The 27,699-nt window shown below is 50.0% G+C and overlaps 1 protein-coding gene across 2 annotated transcripts in view; it reads right to left on the reverse strand.

Moving 5' to 3' along the window:
* Positions 1-8,668: 8,668 nt before the first annotated feature.
* Positions 8,669-27,699, reverse strand: part of Nlrp5 (NLR family pyrin domain containing 5) — a 39,885-nt gene continuing 20,854 nt past the window's right edge. For both annotated transcript variants that reach the window (XM_057761797.1, XM_057761796.1), the window contains 7 exons: positions 23,497-23,664; positions 22,023-22,193; positions 19,469-19,639; positions 16,821-16,991; positions 15,520-15,690; positions 13,188-13,358; positions 8,669-8,891 (listed from right to left, as the gene is read on the reverse strand). In XM_057761797.1, coding sequence (XP_057617780.1) covers positions 8,759-8,891; positions 13,188-13,358; positions 15,520-15,690; positions 16,821-16,991; positions 19,469-19,639; positions 22,023-22,193; positions 23,497-23,664 — 1,156 coding nt within the window. In that variant the 3' untranslated portion in view covers positions 8,669-8,758. The remainder of the gene's footprint in view (positions 8,892-13,187; positions 13,359-15,519; positions 15,691-16,820; positions 16,992-19,468; positions 19,640-22,022; positions 22,194-23,496; positions 23,665-27,699) is intronic.

A 27,699-nucleotide genomic window follows, 5' to 3' on the forward strand; every position in this document is an offset into this window, starting at 1 on the left:
CTTAGGGCAGGGTGTCATGTCCCCTCTCCCCCAGTGCCAGGCCAGCCTCAGTCTTGTGAGGCATGCCTTCCCCTGGGAGTCACCACCTAGTCCTCAGCCTGAGGTGCAGCTGTTCCAGTGGACGAGTGGACGGATGGACAGACAAGGCTGGACAACCTTGACTTTGGGAAGACAGAGGTGGTGACAGCGGAAACACCATTTGCTGTTTGCTTCTGTGCACGCCATGCCACTCGGTGGCTCCGCATCCATGATGCTATCCATTCCTCTAACATTCTTTTATGTTGTATGTGTGCGTGCATATGGAGGACAAGCTACAACAGTCTGCTCACTTTCCACCACCTGGGTCCCGGGGATCGGAATCTGGTTGTGGCATGCTTAGCAGCAAGCATCTTTACCCACTGAACCACCTAAGTTCCCAGCTCTGCTTCCATGAGGAGCTGCTGCTGTTACAGCCAACATGGATAGTCTGACCCCGATCCCTGTGCAGATTGGAATACCCCTCTCCCAACCCACAGCTCCAACCCCACACTCTCCCGGTTGTATTTACTGAGCATGTGCTATACACAGGGGGCTCACCTGAGTTCCAGGAACATGGTGGTGACCTTGACAGCCACAGTCTGTGCCCTTGTGAGGCTTGTCCTCTGGGGTGAAGGGAGACACACCAGCAAGGCACGGTACAGTTGCTTAGAGAGGGTGCCAAGGGCGTATGGGACAGCCAGACACAGCAGAGAGGAAAGCACCCCCTTGGCCTCCTCCCATCCCTGAGTGCAGTGCACATCATCCGCTTCCCAGTGTGTCCTGGAAGGTGGCTGGGGGGACAGTGATGTGTGGAGAAAACTGGGCTCTCTGCGCCAGTAATTTGGGAGCGTGTCAGATTCAGTGGATGGCATGTGTCATGATGTCAGGTACCCTTCCCCCAAGCTTGCATCTCTTGGAAGACCTGAAAATGGCACACCCCTTCCCTGCCTGAACCCATTCCCAGCTAGTCATGAAGCCACATTCTCTGCAGAGCAGGCTGTAAGGGGTAGGCTGCTCCTGTCCAGTGATGAAGGGGGCCATGGGAGAAGAGGAAGAACAGGAGCAGGTACTGCTTGGGATGTCGTATCCAGTGTCTTCTGAACTTGATCAGTCAGGAAACCTTCCATTCATAGAGCATCTCGGGGCTGGGTGGTATGTTAAATCCCACCATGGTGTGATGTCAGCACCATGGACAGAGAGCCTGAGAGTGCCCGGCCCTAGGTTCTCCGGCACATGCCCGCCCCCCCAACCCCCCCAGTCCACAGCATCCTGGTCTGAGGGGAATAGATCGAATAGGGGAACAGTGTCGCATTTTCCAGCAAAGGAAACAGGTCCATGGAGGCCGAGTGCTGTGCTCCCTGTAGATGAATAGTGGAGGCTAGCCATCCAGACTCTAAGTCCATATACCATGCTTCACTGAAGCAGTCAATAGATTTCTTTAGCATCGATTCGATTGTGCGCACTCACTCACACGTGGCAGCCAGAGGCCAACTTGTAGGAGTCGTTTCTCTACTTCTGCCTGTGGGTTCTGGGCGTCAGACTCAGGCTATTGGTCTTGGAGGTAGGTGCCTCGGCTTGCGGAGCCTCCTCCTCAGCCTAGACTGTCTTGACAGGTATCATTATTTGGGCAGGCTGATGGGAACTACGCTGGAGGAGTTTGGGCAAGGAATTCATGTTTGGAAACAGATCTTTTGTTTTGGTTTTTGTTTTTTTACGAAACAGGGTTTCTCTGTGTATCTCAGACTGTCCTGAAACTCCCTCTGTAGACCAGGTTGACCTCAAACTCACAGAGATCCACCTGCCTCAGCCTCCCAAGTGCTGGGATTAAAGGTGTGCGCCACCACTACCTGGTGATTTTATTTTTTAAAGTCATGGATACTTGGAGGAAATACTAAGTCCCTCCTATACCATTTTCAAGACTCCTTACTCCATGTGTCATCCATAGGCAATACTTAGTACAAAACTAGGGCATATTTTTAGAGTTAACATAATGTATGTATGTATGTATGTATGTATGTATGTATGTATGTATGTATACACACACGCACACATGCACACTATATGGTGTCTTGTGGTCCAGGCTAACCTGGAAGCTGCTGTGTGAAGACGACCGTCAACCCATCCTCCTACCTCCACCTCCCCGTGTTGAGGCTGCAGATGTCTGCTGCCTCACACAGCTAAAAAATGATGTATTTCTGGGACCACAGAGATGGCTCCGTGGTTAAATGCACCTCTTGCTCTTGCGGAGGACCTGCGTTCAATTCCCAGCATCCACATCATGCAACTCACAATTGCTTGTAACTGCATGCCCTGTTATAGTCTCTGCAGGTGCCTGCACACACATTCACAATTTTAAACTACAACAAATGTGTTTATATGGTGCTCATGTCTGCCCCTCCCCCTACCTCCCTTCACCTCGCTCGTTAGTTCCTATGGCCCTATAAACACCCCCCCCCTTCTGCTTTTATGCCATATGCTCAGAGGAACACATCTGGTTTCTGCACCTGGGAAAATGTGCACTAGAGGGTTTAAAGAATTGCCTTTTCAGGGCCAGTGAGCTAACCCAGCGGGTGGAAGCGGTCGCCATAGAAGCCCGACAACCTTACTTTACTCCCTGGTTTCACGAGGTGGAAGGAGAGAACTGACTGCTCAAAGGTGTCCCTTGACTTCCACACATGTGCTGCACATACATGTGCCTGTGCCCACACCTTCACACTCGCAGAGATAAAATTCCTTTTACCGTGAGCATGCCCTGCACACCACCCTCCATTTACACACCTGTCAGCCACTAGCACCATCACCTCCTGTTAATAGATGACTTGTCATCAACAGGAACCACGTATCTCCCATCCACCTCTCTGTCACCCTCTCCCGATCACTGAGGATCCAACCCAGGGCCTTGTGCACACGCAGCAAGCACTCTGCCGCTGAGCTAGCCCCCCGGCTCCCGTTTGTCTCCATCAACTGTGTCTTTATCTGGGGTTCTCTCCCACTCACTCCTTTCCTCACCCTCTCTCTCCCTCTCTCCCTCTTTCCACTGGATCTCTCTTCCTCTCTTTCTCCCTGCCTTTCCCTTCCCCATCCCAACCTGGCCTCAAACTTGCTACACAGCCGAGAATAAGCTTGAACTTGTGATCATCCTGCCCGCTCCTCCGGATCACAAGCGTATGCCGCTATGATGGGTTACAAGTGCTGCTGGGGCTCAGATCCAGAGCTTCAAGCATGCTAGGCAAGTACTCTGTCAACTAAGCCACAGGCTTGGCCCCGTCTGTTTCTTTGAAGAGCAGCCACACATCTCCCTGCATGGACACAAGGGCTCCAGTTCATTCTTGACGGATGCAGTTTGTTTCTGGATCCCTGCTGGTCACCAATACCCCTGCAGGAATCTATGCTCATGAAAAAGGTGTGTGCACACATGTGCGTGCGTGCATACGTGTGTGTGGTGTGTGTGCACGCGTGCGTGCATGCACTCAAGTGTGTGTGAGCATGTGCATTTGCTCGATTCCGATGGCTACAGCTCTTTTGTGCATGTGTGTATGCATACGTGTGTGTAGTGTGTGCATGTGACCATGTGTGCGTGTGTGTGCATGTGAACATGTGTGCGTGTGTGTGCATGCATACGTGTGTGTGGTGTGTGCACGTGTGCGTGCATTCACTCGAGTGTGTGTGAGCATGCGCATTTGCTCTATTCCAACGGCTACAGCTGTTTCACTCCTGAGACATGAGACTAACTTAAGTACTCTTTAGCAAGTGGCGCACACGGTGGCTGCTGACCCCCACGGCCCACCTTCTCCAGTCAAGGCACTGTCATGGTGGATGCTTGATTCTAGGAAGGGGAGTTTAATGTCCACCAGCTTGGATCATTGTAGATGTCACTTCCCTTAGATGGAGAAGGCAGACCCAGAGAACTGAGGGACTGATCAGGGGCTTCTGAGGTGGCACAATAAGTCTAGCCTTGGCCAACAGTTTCCACTGTACTCTAAAGACCTGGCTGGGGCCAGCGAGGTGGCTCAGTAAGCAAAGGTGCCTGTCTCCAAACCTGGCAACCAAAGTTCCATCCCCAGGACTCACATGGTGGAAGGAGAGTCCTATGCTCAAAAATACTCCTCTTGATTTCATTTTCTCCCCCCCCCCCACCGACAGGATTTTTCTATGTAGCCTTGGCTGTTCTGAAATTTGCTCTCTGACCTTGAACTCAGAGATCTGCCCACCTCCCTAGTGCCATCATTAAAGTCACGTGCCACCACCACCCTGGCTAGTCCTCTCACTTTCGCATGTGCCTGTCATCCCTGCCCCCCAAAACAAAAACCAAAGATGTTAGAAAAAAGTCCTGGCTGCATCGTGTTCATCGCGGACCCAGCCCTGCTCAGAGAGGTCGTCTATCCTCACGTGATGGAATATCGTGAAACATACAACTTAGAGCATGGGTCAGCTTTGCTAAGGACAGGCACCCCAAAGGACTGTGACTTCCCCATCACAGAATCAGAAATTAGCAGACACCTTGGGACAGACCATGTCTTAATCAGTGTTTTGCAAGGGTAACGGGAAAGCCATTGGGTGCTACTGCGATTTCCATGAATAATGTAAGCCCCTGGCTCTCCAACCCTGGTCAGGGAGATTTGCCCCCTGCAACATCTAGTGACAATTCTGGTTGCTGCTCCTGGAGCGGGTGAGTCTTCCTGGCATGTGGTGTGTTGAAGACAGGCAGCTTTCCTGCATCCCGCAGTGTACAGGAAGTCCCTCAACACAGAAGTAGGCAGCCCCAATGTCAGGAGATGTACCAGGAAGGAAAGAGAGCCGTCCTTTCCTCCCGCTCCCGTTGAGACATGGTGCTCTACTGCCATCTGGTGTTCACTGAGAGAACATCAAGCGCTCAAGGGCCTTAGCGGCACACACCACAACTAAGGGTTCCCACCCGATGGCGGTGCTGCACGCCTTTAATCCCAGCATTCAGGGAGGCGGAAGCAGAGGCAGGCGGATCTCTGTGAGTTTCAGGACAGACTCCAAAGCTACAGCATAACCCTTTCTTGAAAGAAAAAACCAAACCAAACCAAATAAGGGCTGCCCACCTCGAGTCAGCCAAGACAAACTGAAATGTTGAAGGTTCTCAGCTGATAAATATTCATACTTGAGTAAGCCCCAAACGCTGTTTGTGAGGGTGGTTTTCGTTTCCAAGACCAAGCAACCTGAACTTGGGGGCTTTTCTGCTGAACCCCTCACTGCTCTCCACAGACAGGTGTGGGAGGAGCTCGGGTGCTGGACTCCTTGGCTGTCAGACTTATCTTACACAGCGGCTCTGTTGATCTTCCATTGTGTTTATATGTGTAGGCATTTTACCTCCATGCATGTCTGTGCACATGTACATGCCTGGTGCCCCTGCAGGCCAGAAAAGGGCAGCGGATCCCCTGGAACAGGAGTTGTAGACGCTTGTGCTGGGAATCAAACTCAGGTCCACTAGAAGAGCAGCTGGTGCTCCTGACCACTGAGCCATCTTTCTACCCCTGGAGGCTATTTTTGCATCCATCCTTGCAGGAGGGACAAGCTATAAAAGCTGCGACAGTTCAGGGCCTCCGCCTGCCCATGTAATGCATAGCTGTGGGGCTCATATGGATCAATCACTACCATATCATCTTCTACTTTCGGATTATTTTTTCAGATTTCTCATGTATCCCAGGCTGGCTTTGAACACCACACAACTGAAGTGCCCTTGACCTGATTCTCCTGCCTTTCCTGCTGGACGCTGAGATTCCAGGGCCTACCCCTGGCTAATAAGTGTTACTATTCAACACAAGCATGCATGGCCGCTGTGTACCCTATATCTGCACATCAGATGGTCGAGGTGGTCAACAGTGTTCTGAAGGACGGGCGCTTCCCAGGCCTGTGGGGAACTGCTATGGTCCCTTATACCCCCACCTATCCTCGCAGATCATGTGACACTGGCTAAATGCCGGGTGTTACATGATGCAAACTCTCCCAGGATGGGGGAAGCATTCTTGCAAAGACGCTCACATAGAGTCAATGCTAACGATATCAGCACAGAATAACTGCGTACTTCTGGAAAAATAAAAATACACGCGTGACCAGATGCGCTCATGTCAGAGTGCACGTGTGCAGCTCGGAGGGCAACTTGGGGACTCAGCTCCCGCTTTCCCTCGTTGAGTCTTAGGGATCTAACTCAGGTTGTCTTGGTGACAAGTGCCTGTGCCCACCGGGCCATCTTGCTCCCCCCTCCCAGAAATAAGCTTTTCATTTGTTCAAAGGGTTGGCGCGGGAGTCAGGCCAATCACCTTTTAGGCTTTTATTTTTCCTGTTCAAGACAGGGTCTCGTCGTTACGTAGCTGTCCTAGTCCTAGAACTCTGTAGACCAGGCTGGCTTCAAACCCACAGAGATCCGCCTGCCTCTGCCTCCTAAATACGGGGATTAGTGACATGCGTCACCATACCTGGCGACTTTAGGCTTTTTACAAGGAACAAGCCTAGACCATCGTCAGGCTTCAGAAATACTGCTTGAATAATGGGGCTACAAGCAAAGCAGTCTGAGGCACGTGGAAGGCTCTGAATGCTTCCTGAACGCTCCGGGTTTGACGATGGTGCCCAGTAGATTTACTGGTTTGAGTGACAGCTCTACCATCCACTCCACGGGAAGGATGGCACTGGTGTCTAAGGCACTGTGAAGGTCTGCAGAGAGATGAGATGTATATACACATCACGGGAGAGCAGCAGGGAGATCATCTAGGGGCAGCAGTTCTCAACCTGTGGTTCTCGACCCCTTTGGGGTCACACATCAGGTATCCTGCATGCCAGGTATTTACAATGTATAACATTAGCAAACTTAGTTAAGTGGCAGCGACAAAATGATGTTATGGTTGGGGACCTGTATTAAAGGATTGCACCATCAGGAAGGTTGGGAATCCCTGGTCACTTTCCATGCGTGGCGTGCGCATGTACATGGGCACACATGCTTGGGTGTGAACGTGCACGCTGAAGGCTGCAGGCTGATTTGGGAAATCATAGTCCATTGCTCTCCCACCTTGCTGAGACAGGGTCTCTTAGCCAAGCAAACTCATGGATACGGTTGGTTTTGCTAGGCAGCTTACCCTGAGGAGGTTGGGAAGGCGACCATGCCTAACCCTCATCCTGGTCTTCACATATGCGTGGCAAGAGCTTAACTGCTCAGCTAGCTCCCCAGTCCCAGATGAAGATTCTTAACAGGCAGGGGAAGGAAAGAAGCAGGGGTCGCAGGCACGCACCACTACCCTCTATGCATGGGTCATGCGGTGCTGAGGATGAGCCAGGTTTCCTGCGTGCTGGGCAGCTGCTCTGACCAACTGAGCTAGCTTCTTCCTGGCCCACTCATGCTCAGGATGTTTGTTCTATATTCCTGGCTACAAGGAGCTACCCAAACAGACTTAACTCTAGCCAACAGACACAGGACAACTTGCAGGTGAACATGCCTCTGCATGCCAACCAATGGGCTGCTCTTGGCTTTGGAAAGTCAGCCAATCAGGAAGGGAGTCACTGATGAACACAGTCTAGTGCCAACCATCCACCTCTGAATGAACTTTCTGGCAGAACACCTCTGGGACGCTAAGCATCAGTCTCTCTCAGGCTGTCTTGCTGCCCTCTCATAGGTGTGAGCTTCAGTCTGCACCTTCATTATCTGAAGGCTAAAATGGAGGCCAAGGTGGAGAGGCCTTCAGTCCTCCACCTCTGCTTTGAAGGTGTGTGTGGGGGTGTCAGAGGACAACCTCAGGTATCACTCCTCAGGTGCTGTCCACCTTTCTGTATCTTGTTCTGGAATTCTGAGGTGGTTAGGCCAGCCAGCCAGTGAGTGCCAGGGATCCTCTGTCCCCTCCACGTGAGGGTTAGTGTCACCAACTGAAATTCTGGTTGTGTAAGAAAGCCAACTGAGCAAGCCACAAGGAACAAGCCAGTAAAAGCGTTCCTTTACAGCCACGGCTCCAGTTCCTGCCCCGACTTTCCTTAGTCATGCACTGACATGGAAATGTTAGTCAAATAAACCCTTTCCTCTGTAAGTTGGTTTGGGTGGGGTTTCTGTTTTTGGTCCTCCCAAGACAGGGTTTTTCTGTTTAACAATCCTGGATGTCCTGGAACTCACTCTATTATAGACCAGGCTGGCCTCAAACTCACAGAGATCTGCCTGCCTCTGTCTCCCGTGTGCTGGGATTAAAGGCGTGCGCCACCACCGCCCGGCTTGGCTCAGGTGCTGTGTTACAGCAACACAAAGCTGATGACAGGGAAGACTCAGCCCCGCTGTAGGCGGCACAAATGGAAAAACGGGTGCAAAGCAGCAATATGCCTTCATCCCTCACTCTGGAGGTGTGACGGATGTGGCCCATCTTTCCCACCATGATGGGCTGTCTCCTCGTGAGCCATTAGCCAAAAATCAACCGTTTCTCCCTTCAGCGGATTTTGTCAGAATCTTTCCATCTCCCAGTGCCGGGATTACATGCATGCGCCAACACACTTGACTTTTTAACATAGGTTCTGTGTATCAAATTCAGGTCCTCATGCTGGCATGGAAAGCCCTGTCCACACTGAGCCATCTCCTGTTCCACCTCTGCCCTCACACCATACCCCGACTGATCAACACGACCACCTGGTGCTTTTCCACATGCTAAGTGTTTATTTTCATTCCCGCTACATCCTCCGAGGCAGGACAAACGTTTTCACAGTCACGGAGGTCCTAGGGCCTGAAGTGGGAGGGGGACTCATGTCTTCAGCTTTTCCACCAGTTCCGGTCATCTTCCTCTAAGGAATACCAGTCACCAGTGATCACCGTGTGGGGCCTGGTGAGCTGTATCTCCTCCAGCTGCCTTCTCACCTCGGCAGGGTACTGCTGCTTCCACAGGCTGGGAAGAAAGGACTGCCATGCTAGGACCCATCTTTGACCTGTCTCCACCGCCCCCCCCTTCTCAGATGTCCTGGAAGCCAAACCAAGGACTACAAACATTTGAGAACTCAATGAGAGCAGTACATCTGCCACGGTTTAAAGGCACGGGGGGGGGGGGGGGGGCGTGGCTCCTAAGGCCCCACCCCCAGTGGAAGAGGAAGAAGAATCACGAAGAATCACTTTCTTTCTTTGTGGTCGTGGCCACTGGCTCATTCCCCAACCCCGAGGAGGATTCCACACCTGTGTGCATGTCAGCTGCCCTAACAGGGGGGCGGTCAGCCAGTTATTAACTAACAAAAAAAAAGACAAGCCAGGCATGGTAGCCCAGGCCTTCAATCTCAGCAGCTAGATCTCCAGGACAGCCAGGATTGCACAGTGAGACCCTGTCTCAAACAGCACAACATCCCAGCCATTCTGGGGACTCCAATGCACAGATACACATAGGCATGTGAACCACATACACTCATACACACATGAATCCACACAGGTAAAAGTAAGTCCTAAATGTAAAGGAAATCTACTCTGTGTGCTGTGTTTGTCCCAGGTTTGAGGCACAGTGAGGAACTCAAGGCAAAGGCCTCATCCATCCCACTTGAGAAGAGGGCTATTTAAAACATTTCAATAGCTGCAGAGAAATCCCACTTGGCCTCTGGAAGATCAGCTGGTAAAACTGACTAGGTGGGACTGGTAGTGGTGAATGTGTGTGGGTGTGCTCCAGTATGTGTATGTGTGTGCATATGTGTATGTGTGGGCATGGGTGTATGTCTCGTGTGCTGTGCATGTGTGTGTATTGTGTGTGCGTGTGTGTATTGCATGTGTGCACGTGTGTGCACGTATGAGTGTATTGTGTGTTATGTATGTTTTTGTGTATGTGTTTGCGTGTTGTATATATTGCGTGCGTGTATTGTGTGTGCACATGTGTGAGTGTACTGTGTTTTTTGTGTGCATGGTATTGTGTGTACATGTGTGTATTGTATGTATTGTGTTTTTGTGTATATGTGTGCATGTGTGTTGTGTGTATGTGCATGTGTGAGTGCATTGTGTGTTGTATGTGTCTTTAGTGTGTGTATTGTGTGTACATGTGTGTAATTGTGTGTTGTGTGTTTTTTGAATGTGTGTGCATGCGTGTATGCACTGTGTGTTGTGCTGTGTTTTGTGTGTCTGCGCACACACATGCAAGTGTGCAAGTGGAGGATAGAGGTCAGCATCATTGCCATTTGTCTTCCTCACTCTTCACTTTGAGAAACTCCCTAAACCTAGAGCTTGCTGACTGGCTAGGCAGGCTGGCTGGCCAATGAACTCCAGATCTTCAGTTCTATCTCCCTAGCGCTAGGCTTGCAGGTGTGTGCACCACCACATCCAGCTTTTACAGGGGTTCTAGGGAGAACTCTCAAGCCCTCAGGCTTGTATGGGAAGCACTTTACAGACAGCCATCTCCCCAAGACTGCACCAACTACTAAGACCATACTCACCATCTGGGCCCTGTGGCTCATGGTAAAACTGACTCTCTTTTTTATTAAATTATCTTTTCCAAGACAGGATTTCTCTGTGTAACTTTGGAACCTGTCCTGGCACTGGCTTGTAGACCAGACTGGCCTCAAACACACAAAGATCCACCTGCCTTTGCCTCCCGAGTGCTGGGATCAAAGGTGTGTGCGCCACCACCTCCTGTCTCCAGTTGGTTCTTTAAACCAACATTCTGCCCTTTGGGCTTGTTTGCGCATGCACCTTGTGAGATGTTTATGTAAAGACTGCCAGCCTCACCCAGCCAGGGTTCCCTATCTACCGCCCCTTCCCTGTCACCGCCAATGGTACACTCCCTCCCTACAGTCACCCCTGGCTTTATGTGTTGATAGGCATGTGCTAAAACGTGTACTTTGGATACATCCCGTGGCTCTTATCTGGAGCAGTCACTCAACTGAGCCATTTCACCACCAACCTCATCTGGGCTGCCAGCCCTATCCTCCTCTTCAGACCAATTCTTTGTTTTTGTGGGCAGGGTCTTACTCAGAACATACTAGGTAGGCTAGCCTGGCGTCAAATGTGCAGCAATCCTCCTGCCTCTGCTTCCTTAGAGCTGTAGTTCCTTAGGGAACTACAGGCGTGTGCCATTTTGCTTGGAACTTTAGCCAAATTACTTTCTTGGATTCTAAGTACACTTGGGCACGTGAGATGGCTCAGTGGATAAAAATACTTGGCTGCTAACCTGTCAACCTGAATTTTATCCCAGGACCTTCATGATGGAATGAGAAAGCTGGCTTTTGCAAGTTGTTCTGACTTCCACACATGCACACAAAGAAATATTTTAAGAAATGGATGTGCATGTATCTGCATGCATTGTGCACGTGTCTGCATGCATCGTGCACGTGTCTGCATGCACTCTGCATGTGCAGGGCCCACAGAGGCCAGCAGAGAACACCGAGATACCAAAACTTGAGTTATAGGCTGTTGTGGGTTACCATGTGGGTTCTGGGGACAGAAATCATCCCTCTGCAAGAGCAGCAAATGCTTTCAAGCATCAAGCCATCGTTTGAGTCCTGCTCCATTTAATTATAGTTGCTTGCATGAATGGGGGTGTTATTTATTGGAACACAGGAACTTCTCAGTGGCTCCATTCAATATTTAACATGCAGGACAAACTTGTCTACTTTTGATTGAGAGAGTCTCAGGCTGTGGGCTATGCTGTTCCGGAACTCACTCTGTAGTCAAAGCTAACCCCATGTTTGTGACAATCTTCATCTCAGTCTCACAAGGGCTAGGATTGCAGGTTATGAGACTCAGCAAAATGAACCATTTTAGCCATCCTGGGCACATACGAGGCATCACACTAACAGCTATACTGTAGAGCAACCACGTCCGTCACCCAGAGAACTTTCTCATCATCCCAAACTGAAAAATCTGCAGACATTATATGGGAACTCTAAATGTTCCTTTCCCCTTGAAGTTATTTTGGCAGTGCCAGGTATGGAACCCAGGGCTTTACCTTTCTAAGAAAGATCTCTCCACACCACCCAGCCCTCTTTGTCTCATCCTTTAGTAACCTCCAGTCTTCCTGTCTTGAGTCTAAATCTAGGGCCCTCGTGTGCATGGTTACACAACAGCTGTCTTTGTGACTGACTTCTCTTAACAGAGTCCTTGTGTCTCAGCCATGATGAGCAGGCATCAAATTCCCTGTCTTGAAAAATGCCACTATAAACATGAGTGTACTAATTATCTCTGACATTTTTTCCCAAACAGGGCTTACTGCATAACCTTGGCTGTCCTGGAACTGTCAACGGTCTTCAACCTGTAGGTCATGACCCCTTTGAGGTCCCATACGATACATCCTGCATCCCAGATGTTTACATTACGATTCCTAATAGTAGCAGAATTACAGTTATGAAGTAGCAATGAAATAATTTATGGTTGGGGGTTCATCCCAACATGAGGGAGTGTATTAAAGGGTCGCAGCGTTAGGAAGGCTGAGAACCACTGCTCTGGGTAGACTAGGCTGACCTCAAGCTCAGATTCACCTGCCTCCAGCGGTTAAAGTGTGTGCTATCATGCCTGGTGCAGACGTCTCTGAGATCTTGTTTTCAATTGTTTTGATGACATATCCAGAAGTAAAATCGATGACCCTACATCAATTCTGCTTTTAGTGTGAGGGCAAACATGTGTGTTGCACTCCCTTCTGCTGCCCATTCAAAGGCCAGCTCCCTGAGTCATGCATCTTGTCTCTTACACCCATGTTCCCTTAGCTTGGCGTTCCACAAGGTGCCTGGAACTTAATGGGATTCACCCTTTAGATAAATGGTTATCAACCTATGGGTTGTATATCAGATATTTTCATCATGATTCCTAACAGTAGCAAAATCACAGTTATGAAGCAGCAATGAAAATACTCGAATGAGTTGGGCAGTTATAGTGCCCACTTTTAATCCCAGAACTTGGGAGGCAGAGATAGGTGAATCTCTGCATTTGAGATCAACCTGGTCTACAGAATGAGTTTCAGGATAGCTAGAACTACATAGAGAAACCCGGTTTCAAACCCCCAGCCCCCCAAAAAAGTCAGGAAAATAATTTAATGGTTGGGGGTCACCACAACATGAGGAACTGTACTGAGGGGTCACAGCATTAGGAAGGTTGAAAACCAAAGCTTTCGATAAAGAGAGTTGCCAAGCCAAGGATCCCAACCACTTTCAAGCGTTGCTGCTTCTCCGAATAACGTGTCAGAGAGTCAAGTTTACGTCTCAGGAGACGATCAGTAGGGACTTACCCAATTATACGCAGATTGGAGGTCAAATGGCGGAAGGCATAACACAGCTTCAACATCCCCGGCGTACTGAAGCTGTTCTTCACCAGGTTGAGGCTGGTGAGGCACTGGTTGCAAGCGAGGGTCGACGACAGGGCCTCACAGCTTTCGAAAGTCAGCCCGCATGCCTCCAGCCTACATGGAAGCCCAAGCAAGAATCTGTCACTCAGCCCAGAAGAGCTTCAATCTAATGTTTAAAAAAGGTGAGTGGGAAGCCAGGCAGTGGTGGTGGCCCATGCCTTTAATGCCAGCACTCAGGAGGCAGAGGCAGGCGGATCTCTGTGAGTTTGAGGCCAGCCTGGTCTACAAGAGCTAGTTTCAGGACAGGCTCCAAAGCCACAGAGAAACTATCTCAAAACCAAACCAAACAACAAAAAAAAAAATCTGAGTGGGGTTCTGTTCCCAGAGTTTGATTTAATTGCTCTTGGGAAGAGCCCAGATAGTCCCAACCCTTAAGTTCTTGTTCTGGATCTGAGAGCTTCTGGGGACACCTCAAACTGTCTTTGTGAAAGGGACCAGAGACACTGAAATGGGGAATACAAGGGACACAGGAACACAGAAATACTAGCTGATTAAGAAGTGATACCATGCCTGGTGGCACACATCTTTAAACCCAGAACTCAGGAGGCAGAGGCAGGTGGATCTCTAAGTTTGAGGCCAGCCTAGCTACAGAGCAAGTTCTAGGACAGCCAAGGCTACACAGAGAAACCCTGTCTAGAAACCCCTCTCCACCCAAAAGTGATATTGCTCCAGAGACTCAAAGGATGGGGAAGTGCGTGAAGGAGGCAGATGTCCAGACACGCACATCCATGGAAGCTGCGTGCACCCGCTCTAGTGGGAGGGACCTTAAGGTCAGAGCTCGGTCAGGGACTCTGTGGGACAGGGGAGGCTGAGAACTTCACAGTAAAGGGTTAGCATCCGAAGAAAATGGATAGACTGGAGATTAGCGTATTAATTGAATTAAGTCAGACTTGGAAAGACAATACTGCATTGTTTTCTGTTCTTGGAGCCTAGATTGTAAGTAGATACATAAAGTCATATATAAAGTAGCTGTGAAGCTGTCCAGGGCAATGGACGGGACTAGTGGGATTGGGAGGATGTGAGAGAAGGTTTGGGGGTGTGTGGGGGGGTCAAAAGGTGTATGACATGGTCGAAGTAACTATATATATTTGAATGAGAACGTCCCTGTGAAACCCAGTACTATCTAGGATAAATGCATGGCAATAAAAAATTTAGGGCTTTATTCTGAGAAGAGCAGCATGCCAGAGAATATCAGTGACAAGGGCATCGGAAAGACGCTTAGCTGTTAAGGGCATTTGCTGCTCTTGGAGAGGACTCGGGCTTGCTTCTCAGCACTCCCGTCAGATGGCTCACAGCAGCCTGGAACTCCAGCTCCAGGAGAGCATGCTCTCCTTCTGGCCTTGGTGGACACAGACAAGCATGTGGTGCAAATAAAGACAAGCAGGCACACACACCCGAGCACACAGGGCAAATTGTAAATAAAAAGATTAAGCAGCCATTGAGCTGGGCATGGGAGTGATTTCCTGTTTACCCGCAGACTCAAAAGGTTGAGACAGACACATAAGATCCAGGCCACTTGTGCTGAACAGAAAGCATCCACCTCCGAGGAAAGAAAATCAATGGATCATGGTCTATCAGTGTGTTCTGATATTTGAAAAGTCACACTGACTAGCTTTGTGTATGCACGCATGTGCGTGTTTGTTGTGCACATGCAGAGGTCAAGGGACAATCTACTACGGGTAGTTTTCTCCTCCTATGTGAACCCCAGTGTCGGAACTCTGATTGTTGGGCGCCTTTACCTACTGAACCCATAGTATTTTAAAAATTACTTTTATTTATGTGTATCGTGTGTGTCTGTGGGTGTGTATGTGTGCGCTAGGGTTTCACAGAACCTCACAATGTAACCCAGACTGGCCTCAAACTCAAGACGATTCTCCTAGAACAGGTGCGAGCCACCATATCTGGGTAGCACTCTGGTCAGGTGGTTGAGATGCTGAGAATAAAAGTCTTAACCACTGGTGTAACTGGTTGCTTTGGGTTCATTCTCCCCGCTAGATTCTATGTGCGGTGCCACCAAGGCTTTGTTGTCGCTATTTCCACCACACAATACCTAGTACCCAGCATTGTGCCAATCACAGAGGGGAGGCTCAGCGAGTATCTGAAAGCTCCCACCGCTAGACTCTGACACCCATCACACCACCTTGGGGTCATGGCTCGGGTCCCTCCCACCACCTCCTCTGAGCTCAGCCCCTCAAAGGTGACCCTAGGAGATTACCCGAGTCTCCTCAGGGAGCTGTTATTCTGTTTCAGCCCCTTGCATAGGGCTATGACTCCGTTGTCACCCAGGTTGTTGTAGCCGAGGTCCAAGCTCTTCAAGTGCTGGTTCATGGTGATCATGCTGGCCAGATCCACGCAGCAGTCCCCGGTGAGCCAGCACTCCACCAGTCTGCGAGGGACACGGGAAATCCACATCCTCAGTGGGGCGGACTAGTGCAGGAGCAATATTCAGGAACACTGGGAACGGCTGCCTTTATTTTCTCCTAAGAGGCTGTCTTGGATAAAGGGTCTCTGCCACCTGAGTGATGATCCTAAGCTTCATCCCCAGAGACTACATGAGAACTGCCTCCTGCAAGCTGTCTTCTGACCTCCATGTGGGCACTGCTGCCCATAAAGGCCCTCACTCCAAGTAAGAAAACAAACACTGCAATTTAAAGGGAGACAGCCTTTACTGTGCATGGAGTATGCACGTGTGCGTACGTGTGTAGGTGGGTAGGGGTGTATTCACACCTGTGCATGCCTGTGGAGAGTCCAGAGACTGACATCAGGTATATGCCTCTATTTTCCTAGGCTTTAAACTTGTCTTTTTAGAGAGATTTGCTGGCCAGTGATCCCCTGGGATCAGCTTGGCCACCTCCTCCCTTAGTGTGGGGGTTATAAGCACATGCAGGGGGCACCTAGATGAGTTCTGCAAATCTGAATGCAGGTTTTCATGTTTGCTAGGCAGGCCCCATCCCCAAGAGACAGCTTTTCTATCTGTTCTCATGAATGGCGCAGAGTGGGTGGCACGTTAGCCTCAGAGATGGGTAGCAGTGGAGGGGAACCTGCAGCAGGTATGGATGAGTGGCGGCATCTTTCGAAAAATAACTGTGCAGACTGGGAGGCATGGCTCAGTGGTAGACCCCTGCCTAGAATCCCCCAGTGAGGGCTGGGGGTGTGGCTCAGTGGTAGAGTGCACATACAAGGATTTTGGTTCCATTCCTGGAAACCAAACAATAAAACCAAAAATAACAAAAATACAAAACCCAAAACCAAACAGATAAAACAAAACCCAATCAACCAACCAAAAAATCACCAAACAAAATTATCTCTGAAGAAATGAACAAACTTCAAGGGATCAAGGGTGACCCTGAACGCGTATTCCTGCCTCGGGGCTCCATCGCTTTCCCCAGCCTGTGTGTGTGTGACTGCAGAGGGCTGAGTACTTGACCTTTAGACTAGTCTCATGTCTCCGTGTCCACCTCTCTTGCCGTCTACAGTGGGTGGCGAGACGACCCTTAGCCACCCCTGCCTACTCACTCCAGCTCTTGCAGGTGACAGGTCGGCTCCTTTAGAGCCTCGCAAAGAAACTTCACGCCGTCATCCACCACTGGGTTCTTGGTCAGGCTCAGGTGTGTCAGCGTTCTGTTGTTGATCAGCGTCAGCGCCAGGAAGCCACAGGCGTCTCCTTTGAGGTCGCACTGGTTCAGTCTACGGGGACACAAAGGGGAGGAGGATGGGAAGGGCTCCTCTCTGCCTCAGTTTACCCTGCTCTATGACGGGGCTCTTATTTACATTGACCACTGCTGTGAGCCTTACGTGGTGGGTGGTTAAAGACCCCGGCAGTTACTAGGATACTTATTAGCATTGGACACACTCGAAGCGAGAGCTCCAACCGGGCTGGCAGGATGGCTTAGCAGGTACAAGCGCTTGTCGTTAAGTCTGAGAACTTCAACCTAGATCCATTCTCTGGGAACTACTTGGTGGAAGATTACTGACTCCTAGCTTCTCCGCCACCCATATGTATGCTGTGGCTGGTGTGTGTGCGCGCGTGCGCGTATGTGTGTGCACGTGTGTGCACAGATTCTCCAAACCTATTTCCCCTGTATTTTAATAGAATTTCAAACATTTAAATCACATTTTACGTTTGTGTGGGAGACTGCACATATGCTACGGTGCGTGAATGGAGGTCAGGGGACAGCTGGTGAAGCTGGCTCTCTCCTTCCACCATAATAGGTCCCCGGGATCAAACTCACACCTTAGACTTGACAGCAGGCACCTCTACCTACTGAGGCATCTTGCTGGCACTAGTTTATATTTCCGAGACAGGGTCTTCAGCAGGCCAGGCTGGTTGGGAACTCCTTTTGTAGATGAGGATAGCCCAGAACATTCCTGCCTCTACGTCCTGAATATTGTAGTTATAAGGTAAACACCACCCCACCACACTCGGGTTATCTTAACACACCTCCTGGTTTATGACAGACACACGTATATATTTACTATGTGTGCCAGCGAGTTCAGATCGCAGAGTGTGTGTCTGTCAGAGGACAAACTGTGACACTTGGCGCTCTCTCCACCATGTGGGTCCTGGGTTATTGAACTCAAGCCATTAGGCATGGTGGCCAGCTCCTTCACCTGATGCCACACCCCGATATGTTTTATTCACAAGATGTTACCAGTGGACCAATTGTTCAAAGAGAATAACCAGCAAGAAGCCAGCCCCTAGTAACCAGAGTAAGCAAACGGCATTGATATGAGTAACAAGAACCTCTCACTCTGCCAGGCTAAGATTTCTGGCTGAAGATAGCAGAGGCTGACGAAACTACACGGAAACACGGCCTCACAGCAGCCAAGGGGAAGGCTGTTCCCACTGTAGCCCAAGCGTGTGTGGCCTTCCTAGGAGTCACCAGTCCCACACATCTACGACCTTAGCCCTGAGTCCTCTACACCCACCTAAAAATCTTTTCATGGGTGTGTCCACGCTCATGTATGTGCATGTGTGGCAGCCACTGAGCTTCTCCTCATGAGCTATCCACTTTCATTTCTAAAGACTTTTAGTTTGTATGTGGAAGTGTTTGGATGCAGTATGTATGCTTACTGTGTGCAGTACCCACGGAGGCCACAAGAGGGCATGAGATCCCTGGAATTGGAGTTAGGGATGGTTGTAAACCTCCACCTGGGTACTAGGAACTGAACCTGAGTCTTCTGCAAAATCAGCAAGTGCTCTTAACTGCTGAGCCATCTCTCGAGCCCAATCCTAGTTTGTTTTTTGAGCCAAGGCCTCTAACTGGCTGCTGATTCAGTGGGGCTGGCTGCCTAGCCAGCCCCAAGCTGTGCCTGTCTCCTGCTCCTGGCACTGGGATTAGAACGGTGCACCAAGCACCTGTTTTAATCATCAGGTGAGTTCAGGGGATCCGAACTGAGGTCTTCATGCATCTGTGGCAGGTGCTTTACCGCTGAGCTGTCCGCCCAGCTTCTCTGGAAACCTCAGTTCTCACACAGACTCAGCTCTGTAGAAACTGACAGCGCATGCCCTTTCAAACACTATGTTACCTGTAACTAACACCACCTGTGGCGTGACAAGATGGCTCAGCGGGTAAAGGTGCCGAGCACAAGTATGACGACTCTGACTTCCACCTGTGTGCGGTGGTGCACATGCTTGTCCCCTCCACCCCACACACAACAAACATAAAAACCTACGACTGTTTTCCTGATACACATAATCCTTCTGCGTCATCCATGTAGCAATAACAAGATGGTTTTTATACCAACGAGGGTCCTAGAACCAGAGTCCTACACATACTGGGTGTGGTGGGTTGAATTCAAAATATCTACCTAAGGATCCTGTCTGAACACTTGGTTCCCAATTGGAGGTGCTCTTTAGAGAGGTGGTGGCCTCACCGGAGGAAGCATGTGGTGGGCTGTGAGCCTCTCCTCACTTCCTGCTCTGCTTCCCATGAGCGTATAAAAACCTGCCCAGCTGCTTCCTGTTCCGTCATTTTCTTTTTCCTGATCTCTGCCAAACCTCCCCAACTATGCTAGACTCTATCCCTCTGGAACAGTAAGCTAAAATAAATTCCTTGAAGTTGCTTTCTGCCGGGGTGTTAGAACACACTCCCCGCCACACCCCATCTCTCTGGCCACCGCCCGTCACTCCCTTTGAGAACTGAGAAAGGAGCCAGACTCACATGAGCCGCTGGAGGGCACACCGCGGGCCTTTCATGAACCGGCACAGCAGTCTCACCTCTTCTGTTCTCAGACTGTTGTTGGACAGACACAGGTGGGTCAAGGTCATGTTGCCGGAAAGGGCTGAGACCAGACCATGGCAGCTGACCAGGCTGAGTTCACAGCTGTCCAGTCTGCAAGGAGAGCACCCCCCCCAAGAGGAAACAATGAGGCCCGTTCTTCCATTTTCCTCCCCGACACTCACCGACGTTTACCACAGCATTACCCAGGACTCCTAGCTATGGAACCAACGACAGTGTTCAGCCGCAGAGCAGCCGACACAGAAACCGTGCATGCAGGCAGCGAAGCATTTTCACCATAAAGAACGCAGTTGCGTCGTTTGTAGGTAAACGGAGGCAACCAGAGACAGGTGTACTAACTCAACCAATTTCATTGTGGTTCCTGGATCTAAATTTAAAAAACTTCAAAGTGTGTGTATGTGTGCATGTCTGTATATGTGCGTGCCATCTGGGTTCCCAAGGAGGCCAGAAGAAGGCATTAGATTCTCTGGAGCGGGAGTCAGAGGCACCTGAGAGATGCCCAGTGTGGGGCTGGAATGGAACGCAGGTCCTCTGGAAGAGCAATGCTGTTTAGCTGCTGAGCCATCTCTCCAGCCTCACATCTTGGTTGTTTGGAGACAGGGTTTCTCTGCCTGGCTGTCCTAGAACTCTGGAGACCAGGCTGGCCTTGAACTCACAGAGATCCACCTGCTTCTACCTCCCAAGTACTGGCAGCCTCACACTTTAAAATAATTTTAAAAATTACATATTTTTATGTGCAATAGTGTATTGCCTGCATGTATGTGTGAGGGTTCCAGATCCCCCTGGAACTGGAGTTACAGACAGCTGTCAGCTGACATGTGGGTGCTGGGAATTGAACCCAGGTCCTCTGTTAGAGCAGTCAGAGCTTTTAACCACCAAGCCATCTCTCCAGCCACCTCATACTTTTTAAAAGCACATTTTACTTATTTATTATGTGCATGTATGGGGGCACAGTGTGTTAGTGGGAAACTGAAGAGTCAGTTTACTCTTTTATCATGTGGCTTCAAGGACCTGGGCTAAGATCACCAAGGCTTGGTGGCAACCTCACCAGCCGGCCTAAGATTTTATGTAGATACATACAACTGAATATCATGGGAAGAGCAATGGCTGCGTCCAGGAGGATAGGGACCAGCGTCGGCTATGGGTGAGAGAGAATATGGGTGTCAGGGTGTAGAGCTGCTACACAGTGTATACAGGCGTGGGGTCTGGAGGACCAGCTCAGTGGTTAGAGCACTGCTCATCTTCCAGAGGACCCCAGCGCAGGCTCCAGCATCTGGATGGGATGGCTCCCAACCACCTGTAACTCCAGCTCCTGGGGATCCGATGCTCTCTCCTGTCCTCTGTAGGTACTGCCCTAACATGCAGATACCTACAAGATAAAGTAAATCGTAGTATATATATGTACAAAAAAATTAAAAAGGGCTAGAGAGATGGTTCAGTGGTTAAGAGCACTGCCTGCTCTTCCAGAGATCCTGAGTTCAATTCCCAGCAGCCACATGGTGGCTCATAACCATCTGTAATGAGATCTGGTGCCCTCTTCTGGCTTGCAGGCACACATGCAGGCGGAATACTGTATACATAATAAATAAAATCTTAAAAAAAAAATTAAAAATTTTCCTCTCCTCTCATCCCTTGGGTTTTGTCTACATGGGTGAGGGCATGTGTGTGCCACAGCTCCCCCTCATCCCTCAGGTTTTGTCTGTATGTGTGGGGCATGTGTGCGCCATGGCTTTCACGTGAAGTGCAGAGGACAACTTGGCGGCTGCCCATTTTCTTTCCGCTATATGGCTACTTGCTCTGGGGATGCTGTCTCTGCCTCCTTAGTGCTGTGTAATCCATCAGGTCTATCTGGATCTTTTTATTATTTATACAATATACTTATTATTTATACAATAAGTCTGGATCTACGTGGGGGTTCTGGGGAGCTGAACTCTGGTCCCCACGCTTGCTCTACATGCTCCTTACCCACAGATCCACCTGACCAGCACACCTATTTCCCGTGTGTGTGTGTGTGTGTGTGTGTGTGTGCGTGCGCGCGCGCGAAGAGCTCATTCTGTAGCTCAGGCCTCCCTGGACTTGTTATGGCCCTTCTGTCTTAGCCTCCTGAGTACTGGAATTACAGTCGTATACAACCAGACCCTGTGCCAACCATGCCCATGTTCTGTTTTGGACTTGGCCAAGCAAGAAGGATGTCACTAGTCACTGAACGAGATCATCTCTAACCGTGGAGTCAGGTGTGAACTAACCCACTTGGCTCATGTAAGCCTCACGCTCCAAAGGCACTGTCAGTACAGAGGTCTTGGGCTGATTCCTATTACTCTCCCTTTGCACAAGAAGGGCTATGAGTGAATGAGGGTTTCTCTGATTGATGCCCACACCAGGGCTTTCCTGGGAGGCCTCATTCTAGAGTGCAACATCTGCCACTCCCACCCGTCTTCCAGACACCTCAGCTTGACAGAGAGTGAGCGGGACTCACATCAGCTTCTGGAGTGTACACCTGGAGCTACTCAAAGCCCCACAGAGCTGCCCCATGCTCTTCTCTGTCACCCCATTTCTTGCCAGGCTGAGGGACTTCAGGCTGGTGGGTGAGAGAAGGAGCTCGGAGATCATACTGTAAGAAGCGGAGGTCAGCTCGCAGGAATCCAATCTGCAGAGACAGATAATAGCCTGAGACATTTTTCTCATCCCTCCTGGGTAACCCAGGGTAACACACTCTTGACTCAGCTACTTAGGAACTGGAGGTGGGTGCACACAAATAGTTTCCCCTTTCCTTTTCCTTATAGTAGCCCACCAACGCTTTTTCCCAGCGCCTCATATCCCATAGATACAATAAGTTATCTATGCTTTGCTAAAGGAAAGAAAGTGCTGGGCGGTGAGAACGCTTGCAGTCAAGGAGCTTACCGCCAAGACTGAGACCTGGGTTTGATTCCGGGACCCATGCGTTGGAAGGAGAGAACCCATTTCCACAAGTTGTTCTGACCACACACATATGCACACACGCACACACAACATTAGTAAACACAATCCAGTGCAAAAGAACAAAAGTGACAACTCCTCAGAGCATGACTTAACAAGTGGCCCATGTCAGTTCTAGCTCAGAAAGTTTGCCATGGTCACATGGCCACTCAAAGAAAATCCCGGAGGTTGCACATGACCCCTTCTTTTCCTCTGGAGACAAGGCCTCACATAGCCCAGGTTGGCCTCAAAATCGCTAAGTAGCCTAGAATGATCTTGAGCTTCTGCTTTTCCTGCCTCTACCTCTTGAGTGCTGGGATTTCAACGTACAAGTCCTGTGCTTGGTTTTGTGCAGTGATGGGAACTAAAGTGACATGTTTTGCATGTTAGACGGCCCCTGCACCAACTGAGCGACATCCCGAAGACTTCCCCACACCGCTTTTCTAGACGCAGGATCTTGCTAGGCAAACCAGACTGGCCTCTCAAGCTCACCATCCCCGGCTCAGCGACCACGGTTCCAGGTACATACTCCGCAGCATGCAGTGTTTGTTTTCAGTCTTTCCCCACATTTAATGTGTGTGTGCACACGTGTGACAGTGTGCATGTGGAGGTCAGGAGACAGTCATTTCTCTCCCCCCCCCCATCAACTAGGTTCTGGGGACGGACCTCAGGTCACCAGGCTAATGACAAACCCCTTTATCCACTGGGCCATCTCACTGATCCTGTTTAATTTTTACAAAACACTGAAGAGTTTCACCGTGGCACAACATTTATACCTTGAAATCTACTATTTGAGATGCTCCCTTTGCTGGCACGCAGTCCACTCTTTCTCAATTCTCCCGGCTCTCCCACTCCCAATGAGAGTGTTGCCAAATCAGTATGGCTGCCCTTCTCCGGGACGTCTCTCTAACCCTCTATTTATTGCAACTTTCTGGAGACTACTTCCAGCTTCTCAAGTGAAAGCCACACATTTGATAACCAGAACCGAAGCTCACCGCAAAGTCTCCAGGGAGCAGTTAGGGTGTCTCAGCGCTTCACAGACTAACTTGACGTCGTCATCCTTCAGATTATTATTCCCCAGGTTGAGGTATTTCAAGTTCCGGTTGCTAATGAGGGTCATCCAGAGATACTGAAGGCCAGCGGCTATCTCTGCATCCTTAAGCCTGCAGAAACGGAAGAGATGAGGAACACAGTCACATCCTTATCCTTTCTCTTTTAAACTATAGCATGTTTGCTCATTGTGTTAAGACAGATTACTGTGATTGGTTTAATAAAGAGTTGAATGGCTACTAGGAGGCTAGGCAGGAGGTATAGGCAGGCTTCCGGGCAGAAAGGAAGTAGATGAATCCAGGTGCTCACCAGACAGTAACAGGAGTCAGACATACAGAATGAAAAAAGTTAGAAAGTCACGAGGCAAAATGTAGACGACTAGAAATGGGTTAAGTTCTGGGAACTGGTGGGACAAGCCTAAGCTAAGGCCAAGCTTTCATCATCAGGAAGTCTCTGTGCTGTTATTTGGGAGCTGGCTGGTGGGATAGAGAGACTCACTGCAGCCTTACCCTTCTATGAAACTATTACATACCGTTTGTTTCTGAGAGTCTACACAGCCTTGTGCCGGCCTTCGACTCCTGGTCGTCCTGCCTCCACCTCTCAAGTTCTGGGATTACAGCCCTGTGCTATATCGCTCCATTTAATTTTTTTCTTTTTAGAGACGGGGTCTAATTTATCCCAAACTGATCTCACAAGCTCGCTCTGTAGCCTAGTTTCCTCAGAGATGCAGCTTCAAAGTTACAAAGTGAAACAATCTTTCTTCCCCACGGTGCTTTTGGTTGTCTCATTTGGGGTTTCTATTGCTGTGATAAAAATACCATGACCAGAAGCAGCTTTGGGAGGAAAGGGTTTAACTCATCTTACAGCTTGTAGATACCATCTAGGGAAGTCGGCACAGGAACTCAAGGCATTTGCTAGAACAGGAACTTGCCTCAAGTCGATGTCATGTGGCTTTTTCCTGGGTTGTGAGGTAAGTCGAGGAGTGGTTTTTTTGGGGGGTCTAAAGTAGAGCTGATGTTTCTTCTACCTCAAGATCTGTGGCATCTGTAGTAGGCTCTGAATTTTGTTATTGTGAGAGCATTTATTATGGAAGGCCAGACCCTACAGCCTGAGGCGCACGGGCCAGCCTCCCCACAGCTCTCACTGGGACAGTTAAGCTGTCTGGGTGGCAACAGCCTTCAGCTGAAGGTACCTGGCCCTGCAGGCTCCTGCTGAACTAAATCACCACAATGTGAAACTTTCTCACTTTCCTAACGGTTCACAAAGTCAGACCTTTCCTTTGTTCTGGGGATTTGCTGGAGAGGCACTGACAAAGGGCGCTTTCTGACTCAACCTAGCATTCCTCCTGTGACGGTTTGAGCTCTCTCTCTCTCTCTCTCTCTCTCTCTCTCTCTCTCTCTCACACACACACACACACACACACACACACACACACACACACCTTTTTGAGACAGGGTTCCTCTGTGTAGCCCTGGCTATCTTAGAACTCGCTTTGTAGACCAGGCTGGCCTTGAACTCAGGTCTGCCTGTCTCGCCTCCCGAGTGCTGGGATTAATAGTCACACTCTTAATTTTTTAAAAGACTTATTATTTATACAATGTTCTGCCTGTACATGTGTCTGCAGGCCAGAAGAGGGCACCAGATCTCATTATAAATGGTTGTGAGCCACCATGTGGGTGCTGGGAACTGAACTCGGGACCTCTGGAAGAGCTACTAGTGCTCTTAATCTCTGAGCCGTCTTTCCAGCCCCCTTAAAAAAAGATTTTAATGGTTATGTGTTGTGTTCCTGCATGAGTGTATGTACGCCACCAGGAGCCTGTGGAGGTGGCAGGAGAGGTTGGATCCCCCGGATCTGGGGTTACAGACGCCAGGAACAGAGCCCAAGTCCTCGGCAAGAGCAGCCCTCCAGCCCGCTGTCCTGCGCACTCTCAGCTGCTCTGCAGTCTCTGAAGGGACACCGGCTTCCCCACCACCACCTTTAAGGCCCCGTCATGCACAGATCTTTCTATACCATATCATTTCTATAAATTCTGCTTTTCCACCTCAAAGCCAATTTCTGAAGGGATTCCAAGTCCATTTCCTTCACAGACTGCTGTTACTCCTGGTATATTTAACAATAGCTGCTCCTAGATGTGCACCATATTCACTGGCTTAAAGGTATTAAAGAGTAATGTAAATATGTAAAGCATGCACCTTGACCTATTACTTCATATTCAATTACCAGCCCCCAAAGCCCTCTCATTCTTTCTTTACTATCCAACTCCTACGCATCCTTCAAAACCCACAGTAATTAAGCCTGCTTCAAAACTATGCACCTCCTGTGGTTGGGTGGTTGTTAGCAAGTCTTGCAGTGCACGGCTCAGCAGCAAAGGGGGGCGGTGGCACCGGTGGCTCCATTGTCTGCAGAGAGGCCAGTAGCCAGCAGCTTGGCTACATCTTGGCTGCACCCCTAGGTCCTCTTCCCTACCATTCCCTGGGTTCCTGGATCTGGATCTCACTGCTGATAGCCACCACAGTCTTCAAGGTCTTTCCTGGAAACACCACTGAGGATTACAATCTGATTGTTATTGAGCGTGGTGCTGCAGCAGCAGCAGCTGGTCAGGCTGGGACTGTACCCCCAGGAGCTCCTGGTGCCCTACCCCTGCCTGGCATGGCCATTGTCAAGGTGAGCCTGTCTTCCATTACAGGACGGTGACACCTCTTAGCACAGATTTGGTAACAGCACTTCAACTGTCTTACAGGAAGAGACAGAAGCTGCTATTGGAGCCCCACCTATTGCCACTGAGGGTCCTGAGACCAAGCCTGTGTTGATGACTCTGGCTGAAGGCCCTGGGACTGAGGGACCACGCCTGGCTTCACCTAGTGGCAGTACTAGCTCAGGCCTGGAAGTAGTGGCTCCTGAGGGTACCTCAGTCCCAGTAGGGGGATCAGGTATCCTGGATCCTCAGTCCCAGTAGGGGGATCAGGTATCCTGGATGACAGTGCCACTATCTGCCGCGTCTGCCAGAAGCCAGGTGACCTGGTCATGTGCAACCAGTGCGAGTTTTGCTTCCACCTGGATTGCCACCTCCCTGCCCTGCAGGATGTTCCAGGGTATGTGTGAAGTTGGGCAGGATCAAGATAGATCATGGAGAGCTGAGTGTTTGTCATCATTTACATCTACTCTTCGCCCTAGGGAAGAGTGGAGTTGCTCACTCTGCCACGTGGTCCCTGACCTAAAGGAGGAAGATGGAAGCCTTAGCCTGGATGGATCAGATAACACTGGTGTGGTAGCTAAGCTCTCACCAGTCAACCAGCGGGTAAGGGCCGAATGCTTAGATGTTGGGTGGCCCAGTGGCTGAAGCCCCCTCCATGCTTTAACTGCCATCTCTCGTGCCGTCTAGAAATGTGAGTGCGTCCTTCTGGCCCTGTTCTGCCATGAACCCTGCCGCCCCTTGCACCAGCTGGCTACTGATTCTACATTCTCTATGGTGAGTTCCAGAACGTAGGAGAGGTTGGGGATGTCAAGAAGTGGTGGTGTATCCCCTCATGCCAATGTTGTGTCTCCCTGCAGGAGCAGCCTGGTGGTACCCTAGACCTGACCCTGATACGTGCTCGCCTTCAAGAGAAGCTGTCACCCCCTTATAGTTCTCCCCAGGAGTTTGCCCAAGATGTGGGCCGCATGTTCAAGCAGTTCAACAAGCTGAGGTGAGCCTGCAGAATGAATGCTGGAGGGTGGGGGCGGGGGAGGAAGAAAAGCCAGGACCTACTCACCAATTGTACTCTTATATTGGTCCAGGACAAGGCGGATGTGCAGTCCATCATCGGCCTGCAGCGCTTCTTTGAGACGCGCATGAATGATGCCTTTGGTGACACCAAGTTTTCTGCTGTGCTGGTAGAACCACCACCGCTGAACCTTCCCAGTGCTAGCCTAAGTTCTCAGGAGCTGTCCGGTGGCCCTGGTGATGGTCCCTGAAGCTGGAGCTCTTGTGGTCAGCCCGGTCAAGCTCTGGTCTCTGTCCTTTTACCCCATACCCTCTCCTCCTTTGGTGGCCTGACTCCTGCTCTTGGTGGCCCTGTCCTCCAGTCCCTCTTCACAAAATGTTTACTTCTGTGGATTTAATAAAAACTTCACCAAAAACAAAACAAAACAAAAAAAAACCCTTATG

This window comes from Chionomys nivalis, chromosome 2, assembly GCF_950005125.1.
Source record: "Chionomys nivalis chromosome 2, mChiNiv1.1, whole genome shotgun sequence".
Taxonomy (NCBI): domain Eukaryota; kingdom Metazoa; phylum Chordata; class Mammalia; order Rodentia; family Cricetidae; genus Chionomys; species Chionomys nivalis.